This window comes from Chiloscyllium plagiosum, unplaced genomic scaffold (assembly GCF_037043375.1).
Source record: "Chiloscyllium plagiosum isolate Xiang-an unplaced genomic scaffold, Cpla_swu_hap1 HiC_scaffold_19, whole genome shotgun sequence".
NCBI classification, from domain to species: domain Eukaryota; kingdom Metazoa; phylum Chordata; class Chondrichthyes; order Orectolobiformes; family Hemiscylliidae; genus Chiloscyllium; species Chiloscyllium plagiosum.
The window spans coordinates 27641189-27655309 of NW_028270157.1; the positions used below are offsets into that span (position 1 = coordinate 27641189).

Below are 14121 nucleotides of genomic sequence, written 5' to 3' on the forward strand. Positions count from 1 at the left end.
AATGGAGAAACCCCAGAATGGATTTAAGTAAAGAATTGGATTCCATTATGGTCAAATCTCAAGACATTTCTCGGTGGAGAATCTAATAAGCCAAATAGTCCTCCCCATCCATTATTATCGTGTGAGCCTAAAGAATATATATTAGTATTCTGCTTTAATAATCCTCTTGCTGGGAACTTGTTAACTCAGTCAACTAAGTAGCTAATATGTGGTTCAATAACATCAACAGTGTGGGTTTGATTTCTGTTCCAACTAAGGTAGACTTGTGTCCTGCCCTCCTTGCCCTATCCCCTTAGCCACCACTGACAAAGCGTCCAAAAATATATTTCAGTATGGCACACCAGTAGACAATGAGTCAAGTGTCTGTCATCAGCCATACTATCACATGATGTGACAATCCTCATGATTTTGGAAAAAATTGTTATTGTTTCATTTGTCTTTAAATGTTGGTACCCTCTTGCTCTTTAATTTTTGGCCATTTGTAATTTTTTTTCTCATAGATTATCTTCATTTTCCTTCTACCAGCTGCTAAATGGTTTTCCTTTATTCATTTTGCTTTGGATTGTTTGCTGCTCCATTTAAATGTTATTTGTTTAGTCTGCATTGTACATCTTTATTTGTAACTAATTTGCCTGTACAATAATATGAGTATATACACCTTCAATACAGTTGTTCTTGTGCATACCTCCCCTGTTGAGTTGATCAAGTTCTTCTCTCAGAACTCTCCTGTTCATCATGATTTAATAATACATTTGTTCAGTAACTTCATCACTTTCACTGCCATAGTGCAATGTGCCCTCCTTGTTCCCGTCGAATAACTACATCCTTTTATATAAAGTTGTTGTGGTTCTGTTCGCCGAGCTGGAAGTTTTTGTTGCAAACGTTTCGTCTCCTGGCTAGGCGAAATCATCAGTGCTTGGGAGCCTCCTGCGAAGCGCTTCTTTGATGTTTCCTCCGGTGTTTATAGTGGTCTGTCCCTGCCGCTTCCGGTTGTCAGTTTCAGCTGTCCGCTGTAGTGGTTGGTATATTGGGTCCAGGTCGATGAGTTTGTTGATGGAGTTTGTGGATGAATGCCATGCCTCGAGGAATTCCCTGGCTGTTCTCTGTCTGGCTTGCCCTATGATAGTAGTGTTGTCCCAGTCAAATTCCAAGGGTATACAGGAAAGCCACACACAAAGACCAAGTCCTAAACTATGAAAGTAACCACCCCAACACACACAAACGAAGCTGCATCAGGACACTATTCAAAAGGGCTACAACACACTGCAGTACACCAGAACTGCAAAAAGAAGAAGAGGAACACCTATACAAGGTATTCGCCAAAAACGGATACCCGCGCAACTTCATCAACAGATGCCTAAGAGAAAGACCACGGAACGAGGACATACCACAACCAAAAGGACTAGCCACACTACCATACATCAGGAGCATCTCGGAACTTACAGCCAGACTACTGCGACCCCTAGGACTCATAACGGCACACAAAGCAATAGCCACGCTCAGACAACAACTCACTAGAACGAAGGACCCGATACCCAACATGAGCAAGACGAATGTAGTGTACAAAATACCATGCAAGGACTGCACTAAACACTATACAGGACAAACAGGAAGACAGCTAACAATCCGCATACATGAACATCAACTAGCCACGAAACGATACGACCAGCTATCCTTAGTAGCCACACACGCAGACAACAAGCAACATGAATTCGACTGGGACAACACTACTATCATAGGGCAAGCCAGACAGAGAACAGCCAGGGAATTCCTCGAGGCATGGCATTCATCCACAAACTCCATCAACAAACACATCGACCTGGACCCAATATACCAACCACTACAGCGGACAGCTGAAACTGACAACCGGAAGCAGGAGGGACAGACCACTATAAACACCGGAGGAAACATCAAAGAAGCGCTTCGCAGGAGGCTCCCAAGCACTGATGATGTCGCCTAGCCAGGGGACGAAACGTTTGCAACAAAAACTTCCAGCTCGGCGAACAGAACCACAACAACGAGCACCCGAGCTACAAATCTTCGCACAAACTTTTATATAAAGTGTTTTCATCCATGATATGATGTCATGATGAGTAAAGGCATGTTATAGTCATAACATTAAGTATGCAAAATTCAGGATAGAACTTTCTGGAACTGCCTTTCCTATTAAAAATAGTCATTAAAAAGGCTGTTAAGATGGCTGGGTTAATTTCTGTGCAGATTATCTCAAATTTCTGAAAGGTTCAACATTAATTGATCATGCGTGGGATGCTCACATTTGAATCAACTTAGCAAGACAAAAATTATTTGTAGAATTTACATCTCCTATTTTTTGTGGGATTCTGAGAACTTAAAAACTATATACTTATATACCTATATTTTACACATATATTTACTATCTCTGAGCTCAAAACTTATCAAGAAAAGCTTTAAAGGAACAAATCAAATCACATGTCATTGTGAATGGATATCATCCATTCTGCATTATGTAGAAATGGCTCCCATATTTCAATTATTCTGGGTGGACAAGAGATGTATTGATCACATGGCCAAAACTGACTACAAATTCTATTACACCCCACCCCGCCAATGAACCAGGGGGAGACCAGTCAGTCTGCAAACAATAGTATAAGAGGGACCATTCCTCCAGCCAGAAGCACCTAGCAACCAGCCAACGAAGGCAATGTGAGGGGGACTAATTTGTTGTTACCTACAAATATTTGTATCTATAGAAGTTCAACCGTAAACATGTCTAAAAATCTAGACTTCACAAATTTCTTTTTTTTAATTTGGTTATGGAATTTGGTTGTGGCTGGCTAAGTCAACATTTATTGCCCATCTCTTAATGCCCAGAAACCAATTGTTGTCAGTCAGGAGTTACAAGTAGACCAGATGAAGTGAGGATGCCAGACTCCCTTCTCCAAAGGACAGTATTGTTTCAAATGGGTTTTTACAACATTCGACATTGGTTACATAGGAGGCTAGCTTTTTATTCCAAATGTTTTCTGGAATTAAAATTTCACCAGCTGCTTTGTTGGAATTTCCAAAACATTAGCTTAGGTTTCTGGATTACTAATCTAGTGACATGATCACTGTGCCATTACTTCCCCTCATAGCATTCATCCAAGGAGCCATGGGAGAAAATTACTATGAGCCTGTAATGTGTACACCTTAAAGAACTGTCATTCAACATGTGATTATTTCTTGTATTTCTGCAAATAACCCAAAGATGTGCATTATCTACCAAAACCATCTTGACTTTTTGGATGTCTATGGATGTGGGGGAAATGAATGCGTTCCATTGAGTTTAATTTTCAGTGCTTTGTGGGAATAAACATTCCCTTTTCTTCTGATTTAAATTTATCAGAAAGTCTACTTTGTATTTATTAGTGAAATTCTCAACACTGTTTATAACACTTCCTCTAAATACATCTTGTGCAGACAACTGAAAAGTGAAGAGAAAGGGAAAAAGTTCTCCCAGCATCTCTCTCCATCTGTAACAATGAAGTATGGAACAAAGACAATTGCATTTGGTGGGAATTAAGGCAGAAGATTTTAGAATAATGCAATATTCATGCACAGCACAGATCCAGTAAAGTAATCCAATAAATTATGGAATTCGAGAGCGCTTACTTGTGCCTTATTAATTACACTCTTTCGCTTCATTTTGTTACTTTTTTGGCATAAATGCAACTCAGGCATTGAACTTTTATCCTTGAAACCCAAATTTGCATTTATATCTCATTAGAAAAAGAAAATTTGATCGCTTACAAGATTCTAAATAAAGCATTCAGTTTTAGTTTTTAACATGATCTAATGGGCTCAGAACTGGAAGCTGGCATGAATAAAATGCTCGGTTACAATGGAAGACTTCAGGTTACAATGTTTAATAGTCAAAATCTGTAGGTTACATTAAGTACAGAGTTTGACAATGTGAAAATGAACTAAAACAATGCAATGTGGCAAATATACCATTAATAACTAAGCCACGGAACTGGAAACACATTAATACAATTTATGAAAATTATTGAAATATATTAACATACAAAAAATATTTACTAATTTTTTCATAAGGAATTCTCCATTTTCCTTTGGTAGGGCTTTCTCAAGATACTTAAATGAAAGCTGTAAAGCTAAATTTTCCTCCAAAAATGAGTCAAAAAAAGATCACCTCACATCTAAATACTTCTACGTATCTTTATTCTTCAAATATCTATTTCAGTCACTAATCATACTCTTCTCATATATGTCTGCCAGTTAGATTTGGAAGATGAGATCTTCCATACAGATTCATTTGACCCGCAAATATAAATCTTGACAGCGCAGTTTGAAAATCTGGGCTGAGATCGGTGACATCAAATCCTCACACACTGTGCATCACATACAAATCTTGAGTAGACATATACAGTAATAGGGAATGTGTTATCAGTGCTAGTTCATACAAAGTTCACAAAGAGTCATTTGATTCTGCAATTAGAAAACCATTTTCTCCTCTTGCTTTTCTTTCAGCAGGTACAGAGGTTCTCATAATTGTTTAGATTGTATTTTCTGCAAAATCAGATTAAGAGGAACAAAGTAGAGATCCCTAGGAAGTTGAACTACATAAGAAGTGCATTGAACTGCTGATTGCAGAAAGCCAGGGTTACAGGTATCAGGGACTACAGATCCATATAAAAGTGCTTGCATTATCCAAGTGACTTGACTCAGCTCTCTAGTCCACAAATGTATAGACAGGATGTTGCAAGCAATCATCAAATTTACAGAAGGCATTCCATAGGATTTTACTTAAGGAGCATACCGCACCCAATAAATAGAAAACCAGCAGCCAACCGGAGAGAAAATACATACTCTATTCAAAATCTAAAATAATCGCAACAAACAAACTTGAATGGCTTGCTACCCCTTAATTAAAAACCAAAATAAAAGTTTTCAGTAAGCCACTGCATAATACTCTGACAACATTGAAGATGTATGGAGGGTAAGGGGGTGCAGGCAGCTCATGTTCCCTGGATGGAAACTCTGTTGGAAGTTGACACGACCAGAATAACCCCATGCCCCCTACCCCTGCCAAAACATGCCAGGCCAAAATAATTAGTGGGCACTGGGTCTTATGCCAATTAGTGGGAACAAGTCCTAACTTTGGAGATGACAACCAATCTGCATGATTGGTAGATCTATCAGTCCTGGCAACACCAGAGCTCAGGAGTGGGCACAGTGGAGATTGCATGAAGAACAAGGAATTTTCATCACTGCCCCAGAAAGTTAAATCCCTGGCTTTTAGCGTGGATGCACCCCAGACCCCAGGGAGAGATGCTGGGGTATGGGAAGCCAGGTTCTGGAAGGCAGGCAGGGTGGAAATGTGGGCACTAAATTGTTAATAAACTTGGCAATGGCAACCTATACAGTGCTGATAAATGACAGATAGAGTGGTTTAATTATCAGTCTATGAAGAGAATAACATTTGTATCTTAACCACTGACTTATGTATTTTAGAGATAGAAGATTGTGAAGATGGTGTCAGAATGTAAATTATCCACCATTTTTATTACAGATGTTGATATTTCGGTATTGATATTCTTGTAGCCTATTTCTATGATCCAGTGGTGAATGTGCATTGAATCATTGGTGTCCGGAGTAAACAAGTGTTAAGTTGCCGACCCAGGGAAGGGTTAGCATACAGAAGGGAGAGTTAGTGGAGATTTGGAGTCTCTCTTTAATGCATACAGGGTATCCCTAAATAAAGATTCCCCTCCATACTGTCCCATGTTTTCAATGTAGGTCTTTAAAAATGATCAATTCCATCCAACTGGCCACTTCAGTGATATCATGGCATGAGCTGCATATGATTGAAGTCAATAGGTTCTTTTAACAAGCCTAATTGACCTTTAATTGTTTATCTGAATATGGAAGATGGGCAGCTGATTTCAAAATAGACCGACCTAACATGCAATGGACATGTGTTTGGTGTAGCTGGGAACATAGTAGGTTAACTATCTGATCTATTTAATGTGCCCCCTGCTGAAAACAATCCTAGCTTTGGCAAGAAAAATTCAGCCCATGGAATCCATGGACATGTAGCAGGATCAAAAACAAGCTAATTACAAACAGCAAATAGTGAATAGTGGTTAAAGGTAGTTACTAAGACTGCCAGAAGGTGGAAAGTGGGGTTTCAAAATTATCAATGCCCTATATTTTAGTCCCCTCTCTGCAACATCACATAATTTCCAGGGTTTAAATAATTTGAGAACTGGACAAAGTATTCAATGTGTGGCTGCTTCAAGCATCAGATGGCAAATTCAGGTGTAAATCTAAAACTGCTTACCTTCACGAGGTATACTTGGCAGTCACTGACATAATCATATTCCAATCCATCAAAACTACGATAATGACGATCACTGTAGATGGTGCATACTGCAGGACACGGGTGGTATGTGCAATTAAAAACTCCTCGTAGGCAAACACTAAGAAAATAATGAATTATTTAACTTCAAAAGGAGAGCATTAGGCTACACTGAAATTTCTTTCCATTAATAAAAAGAAACTAAGTGAACTGTTAAATTTTGAATGATCACCTTCAGTAAATGTGACTTTATTTCAGTATCATCTAGCGAAATAGTAACAACATAAAACATTCAGTGTTGGGAAATGGAGCACAAATTGCTTTCTCTCATGGGTTGTGGGCTACCCAGGCTTAGCCAACATCTGTTCCTAGGCCACTTCAGAATCAACCATATTGCTGTATGTCCGAAGTTATATGTACACCAGACCAGGTAAAGATGGTACCTAAAGGACATTAGTTAACTAAATGGGTTTTGAATAACAATTAATGATGGTTTTAGCTTTCAATCTCAGGTGTTAAACTGAAGTCAAATACCATCAGCAACTATGATTTGAACTTGTATCCCTAAAGCATTAGCTTAAGTTTCTGTATTACTAAACCATAACCACTACACCACCATTTCTCCCACAAGAAGTAGAATCAGTGAAAAATCATAGCGATGTACTTTGTATTTGCCTAGTTGTGGAGAGAGAATCGTGGGAGCGCCTGATATTTGCTTGCAAATCTATGCATAACTGTGGACCAGTCAGGCTGGTGCTTAGAAAACCTGCTCAGAATTTTTGAATTTGTAACATACCGTGGCAATACTGTGATAAAAAGATCAAAGCAGCTCTATCACTTATGACTTGTCATAGTTAACAAGAGAAAATGAAATATAAATATTTTTAATTAATTACATAATGTAAATCATAAAGCTTTCAGTAATAGCTCAATTTAATTTTTAAAATTGATTTGGACATACCAGGTGTAACATTCTGTAGAAACCACTTCACCTGGTAAATATTCCTGACCTTTCCAACTGCATGGACAATTTTCAGACAAATAACAGTCTTCACCATGTTTAATGAACCTATAGCATCATTGAAAGAAAGCGAAAAGGATATTGTTAAATTCTGCACATACTTTATGATTCTGGGCAGTGAGTTTCTTCAGTGTCTTTCCATCTCTATAGCTTTACAGAACTCCTTTTATGGATGTAACTGAACTTTCATTGAAGACATGGCAATGATATGACAGAAACTCTCAGGAAATTCATCCCCATAAGTCTGGGAGCCTTATACATTTACAGAGCCTTTTGTTGACAGCTATTGCATTTGAAATGTGAAACTGCTTTAAACTATGTCAGATTTCTTTTGGTCATGTGTATATTTGCAACAACAATACTGGGGAATTACTTAAATACTTTCAGTCTACTTTCATAGACCTTTTCACCAGTTGCAATTATCAGTTGCTGTGAAGCTATGTTAAGGTTAATTACATTAACTTACAGAGGAAAGTTAATATCATTTGTGATATCTATATATTTGCCTTGCCATAGCACATAATCTTCCTTCACCATGTAATTTTATTGGCCTTGTTAATGTGGTCTGAACCTATATGGCTACTGAAAAATGGGTAAACGTGAAAATAAATTCCTGAATCTCCAGAGATAAATAGTTGTTTGATTTTTTTTTATTTTGTTATCAAGAAATTAATGCCTGATGTTACCTTGTGGGTTTACAAGAACCTAATACATTTTCACCTTTGTTATAATCAAAATCAACTTTATTTGTAATGACAAGCAATAATTTACATTCATATCACAATTTTAACATAGCTATAATCCCCAAAGCGCTTCATGAATCTGTCACTGAGAAAAGGTCACCAAGACAAAGGAAGGAAAAAATAAGAGGAGGAACCAAATCTCTGATGAAAGGAGTTGTTTTAGTAAAGTCTTAATGCAGTTGCACAAAGTAAACAGGTGGAAGAGGCTATGAGAGGAAAGGCTAAGTCAGAGGCACAGACAATTTGAAAGGACATTTTAGGGCTACAGAAGTTAGAGGTAAAGACCACAAGGTCATTATTGTTTTAAACATAAGGATGAAAGTTTCATATTGGATTCATGAGGTCCAGAAGCCAATGTAAGTTAGCAAGCACAGGCATGTGTGATAATAGAATATGGGAGGTCGAATTTATAGGGAGTGGTGGATGGAAGAGCATTGATATAGTTAAGTCTGGAGATGACAATGGATCATAGTTTGTGTGACTAATGAGTTGAGACAGGCAGTGTAATGATGGTGGAAGAAGGAATCATTGTGACAGAAAGAATATGGGATTAAAAACTTGTCTCCAAGTTAAATAGGAAGCTGAGATGACCAATCGGATGTGTCAGCCTGAGACATTGGTCAGCAAGATAGATTGAATTGATGCCAAAAAAACAACATTGATGACAGGAAACAGAGATGATGGCTTCCATCTTCCTAATGTATAACTGGCAAAGATTGAGAATCAAAGGGGTGCCTTCTCATTATGGTACATGGATCCTTTTTACTGAACAGGTTCAATCATGTTTCAACCTAATGTGCCTTCATTCCCTTTGGTCCTAATGCTAGTGAAAGGTGCTGGCATGGTGGATATCAGTTTCCTGTGAAATTCCCACTTTTTCCAACTTTCCTGGATTAGAAGTGTTATGTTTGACTGCATAAAGCAACCAATCACTCAGTAAATGGCTGTCATAAGGAAAATAGTCACTTTGGAGATCTTCATTTGGTGCTGCCAGTTCTTGCATAATGTATCACATTAGCACTGACACTTGCTAACCCTCCTCATTTTCAAGCTCTGTATGACTTGCATTTCTTTAAAGAACCGATATGATTACATATCCTTCGTGGAAACAATACCATATATCCAGGTGGTCAATCAGCTCTTAAATATTTCAATACACTTACCCAGGAGGACAAACACAACCTGAAATACATGGAGTCATGGGTGAACAAGTAATATTCATCATAAGGTTTTCACAAGTGACTTCACACGCTGCTCCCATCCAAGGCAGGCCAGGCTGAGGATCTGTACAGTCGAAATATCTCTTATTGTTAGGACACTCCACAGGTTCAGGTTCTGAATAAAATCAATACAATGCTTCTTGTTATATAGTTCACAATTGAAATGGACATTTATGAACTGAAATTGTTTTTATCAAATTGGTAAAAGTATTATGACTAAGCATGAATTTGATCAGATGGGCTAATGGGCTGAGGTGTGGCAGATGGAGTATAATTTAGGTAAATGTGAGGTGCTGCATTTTGGAAAGGTAAATCAGAACAGGACATGGTAAGATCCTGGGGAGTGTTGCTGAATAAAGAGACCTTGGAGTGCAGGTTCATAGTTCCTTGAAAGTAGAATCGCAGGTAGATAGGATAGTAAAGAAGGCAAGTGATATGCTTTCCTTTATTGGACAGACCATTGAGTATAGGGTTTGAGGGATCATATTACAGCTGTACAGGACATTGGTTCCGCCACTTTTGGAATATCGTGTGCAATTCTGGTCTCCCTCCTATCGGAAGGATGTTATGAAACTTGAAAGGGCTCAGAAAAGATTTACAAGGTTGTTGCCAGGGTTGGAGGATTTGAGCTATAGGGAGAGGTTGAATAGGCTAGGGTTGATTTCCCTGGAACGTTGGAGGCTGAGGGGTAATATTATAGAGGTTTATAAAGTCATGAGGGGCGTAGATAGGGTAAATAGGCAAGGTCTTTTCCTTGGGGTAGTGGAGTCCATAACTAAAGGGAATAGATTTAGAGTGAGAGGGGAAATATTAAAAAGGGACCTAAGCAGCAACATTTTCACACAAAGGGTGGTGCATATATGGAATGAGCTGCTAGTGGTGGAGGCTGGTACAATTGTAACATTTAAAAGGCATCTGGAAGGGTATATGAATAGGAAGGGTTTGGAGGGATATGAGTCAAGTGCTGGCAAATGGGACTAGATTTGTTTAGGATATCTGGTCTGCATGGACAAGTTGGATCGAGGGATCTGTTTCCATGCTGTACATCTCTATGACTCTCTAACTCTACTTGTATTTTTAAAATATAATGGTGTGTGTGTATATATATATATATATAAGGCTGAATCCTAAATTTCTTGAGCTAAGAGAGAGTTGTGCCATGTTTTGGATGGATTTCTGTCACAAACCTGGTGAGTTTTCTTGCTATAATTTACCAAATTGACCTCATTAACCACCTACTCCGCCCCATGGCAACACTCATATCTGATTCCAGTCCCATCTCACCATGCGCCTTTCCCAGCATTTATTGCCCATCTCTAGTTGCCCTTGAAAAAGTAGTGGTGAGCTTCCTTCTTGAAATGCTGCAGTGCATGTGTTGTAGGTTGACACACAATACCTTTAGGGAGGGAATTGGAGGATTTTGACCCAGCAACAGTGAAGGGATAACTATATAAACCCAAGTCCAGATGATGATTGACTTGGAGGGGAACTTGCAGGTTGTACATTACTGTCCTGTACCTGCTGTCCTGTCCTAGATGGAAAGGGTCGTGGGTTTGGAAGGTGCTGTCTGAGGATCTTTGGTGAATTTCTGCAGTAGATAGTACACACTGCTGCCACTGAGCGTCAGTGTTGGAGGGAGTGTGGCTTAGTGGCAATCAAGTGGCTACTTTATCCTGCAGTGTGTCAAGTTTCTTGAGTGCTGTTGGAGCTGTACCCATCCAGGCACGTGGGGAGTATTTCATCACAATCCTAACTTGTGTCTTCCACATGGTGGACAGGCTTTAAAATCTCACTGTGCCACCTGGACAAGCTGCACTATATGGTTCCATGTATTTGCCCTGGGCATGGCAGATTGGTGCCTGCTTTGAAGGTCCTGCTGGATTGGTTGGTGCAGAGACTGGACAAACTCTTCCCCCAGCACCAGCAGAGCAAGCCACCCCTGTTCCATGCTGCCACCTGGGTTAAAACAGTCTCAGCCATCTAGAGGAAGGCTCAGCACTGTAGGAAGAAGGTCAATCAATTTTCTCTACACTGTCAATTGCTACTATGTCTGTCCAGTACATATCCCTCAATGAATTGTTTGCTGAAGTATCTACCTCCCACCAAGGTTCAAGCTTTAGCAGTCTCACTAATGCTTGTAACATTTTCCCTACCCACTCTCACCCAACCCCCAACACCACTACCCCTCTGTGCCTTCTGCATCACCTAATCACTGGTTTGAGATACTTCACCAAAAGTAACAGCTGTGCCGCTCACTTCCATCTCCCGCGCGCTCTCTCATTCCAGGAGGAAAGCTGTCCCCTGTAGAGCAGCAACTCAGCTCTTCATTCCTTATACGGACAGCCTCCTGACTTTGACCATTCCGAGTGACTGGCTGATTGTGTCCAAGCCTCTGGCGTGGTATCAGAGGCTGCCCCTAACGTGCTTTGCAGGGATGCTCTGAACGATGGTAGTCCTCCTTGAGCTGACAGAAGCCCACTGACAACCATGACTAGCTTCCTGCCTTTGTGTCTGTGCTAAATAGCAAGGCAGAAGTAAGATGACCAAGTGCAAAAAGGCAAGACAAGGCAGAGATGCTGTGAGCATCCAGGTAAGCTCAAAGTGTGTGTGAGCCATGACAGACCAGAGATGCAGGATAGAAGTGGGTACTGCAGATGCTGGAAATCAGAGTCTAGATTAGAGTGGTGCTGGAAAAGCATAGCAGGTCAGGCAGCATCTAGGGAGCAGGAAAATTGACGTTTCAGGCAAAAGCCCTTCATCAGGAATGAAGGCTTTTCCAGCACCACTTTAATCTAGACAAGTGATTCAGCCTGGTCCAGGTCATAAGCTGGGTGCATGAGCTCACATTGTTCTTGCTGCAGCATTACAATGATAGGGGCTGGTGTACACTAAGGCACAACACTGAAATGCAGACGCAGCCTGCATTGGAAAAATGACATCAGGGTTCTTAAAGGCTGGTACCTACCTAATGCCAAAGTCTGAGGGTCAGGGTTTGTGTGTGTGTGTCTGGTATCCAACCTGGAGGTCCTTTGGAGCAACCAATGAGCCACATCGGCCAGATACTCACTGCTTTCCTTGTCGAGTTTTCTCAACATCTAGCTTACTTGGTTAGTTTACTGAGAGAAAGCTGAATATGAATGTGGCAAGTTGGGATATTAACCAGGTGTTTAACAAGCGGCAATCCCACTTAACTGGCAATTTGCCACAGCCTCGTGAGAAACTCACCATGCTGCTCATCGAAAGTATAAAAGATGCAGCAAGGTGATCCCAACATTGAGATTGACCTCTTCAGACATCTCATCAGAATCTGCCACAAATCTTGCCATAGCCCATGCCACTCAGACTCCAATAAGGTCCTATGACATTAAGTTGCCTTTGCTGGAGCAGACTCAAGCACTCTCTCTTCATTTCCCCCTCAGACATCACCTCATCCAACCCATCCAGCAGGCAATATTGGATGGCTCGAGACCCAAAACAGAGGATAATTGCCACTTTTTTACTCTTCTTTGTACCCAGCAATTAAGTGTTCCCCATGAAGAAAAGGACAGTGAAACTGATCTTATGAAATATCTACTTGCTAGATCATTTTAATCCTCATCCTCAGAATATCAAACAAAATTATATTATGATTACAAAGGCGATAGAGGGGGAGGCAATGGCCTGGTGGTATTAATGCTGGACTGTTAATCCAGAGATCCAAGTAATTTTCTGGGGACCAAGGTTTGAGTCCTGCAACAGCAGATGATGGAATTTGAATTCAATAAAAATCTAGAATTAAGAATCTAATGATGATCAGGAATCCATTGCCAATTGTCAGGAAAAGCCCATCTGGCTCACTAATGTCCTTCAGGGAAAGAAACTGTCATCCTTACCTGGTCTGGCCTACATTTACTCCAGACCCGCAACGTGGTTTACACTTAACTGCCCTCTGGGCAATTAGGGATGGGCAATAAATGTTGCCTGTCTAGTGATGCCCTCATCCCATGAATAATTTTTTTTTTAATTGTTTGGTTATTTGCTTGAGTATTACTGTTGGCAGCATTTGATCAAATAGAATTCCAATGAAAAATGAAGTTGGACTATAATAATCATGATCCAGTAATACATATTCTATAATAATAGTGTGTTTTCCCTCAGCAGGCACTCCGAGAATAAATAATAAAGATTGAAAATAGAAGTCAACCAGAACATTCCATTTATTTTTGCTCAAAATAATTTTAGGGTGAATTGCAGGTAAAACTTCTCTATAAATACAGTTTACCTTCCAATCAACTGTATTTTATGAAATTATGTGATAGTGTTAATGGTGAGAAATCATAACATACCTGGCTCCACAGGTGTACACGTCACCCTCCCATTCCTACACAAGCTAAAAAAAAAATTAACCGGATGAATATTATTTGCCATTGTTTAAAGTTTTAAGAATTAATAAAGCAAACCTGAACTGTAACAAAACTACACAGGGTTGCATTGGATATACGGCAGAGAAATAAGCCATTCAGCCCAGTTACACCCTGCCAGTGTTCATGGTCCAGTTCAATCTCGCCCCATTCTTCCTCCTTGAAATCTATCTGAACCCTTCATTCCTTTTTTCCTCATGAGCGTCCTCTTAAATATATCTAGCTGATTCAATTTAATCACTCCATGGTTAATCACTCCATCGCACCACTCTCTCGATAATAAATGTTCTTGTGAATTGGATTTATTGAGGATTATATTGATGGATTCTAGTAATATTCGACATCACAACAGGAAATATTTTCTCTGAGTCCACTCAAACAAAACATTTCAGAATTT

At 39.7% G+C, this 14121-nt stretch overlaps 1 protein-coding gene across 1 annotated transcript in view; it reads right to left on the bottom strand.

Moving 5' to 3' along the window:
- The window catches only part of otogl (otogelin-like), a 209721-nt gene that overhangs the window by 147024 nt on the left and 48576 nt on the right, over window positions 1–14121 (bottom strand). The window contains exons 18-20 of the mRNA XM_087997558.1: window positions 9268–9439; window positions 7302–7409; window positions 6323–6461 (exon numbers count right to left, since the gene is read on the bottom strand). Coding sequence (XP_087853684.1) covers window positions 6323–6461; window positions 7302–7409; window positions 9268–9439 — 419 coding nt within the window. The remainder of the gene's footprint in view (window positions 1–6322; window positions 6462–7301; window positions 7410–9267; window positions 9440–14121) is intronic.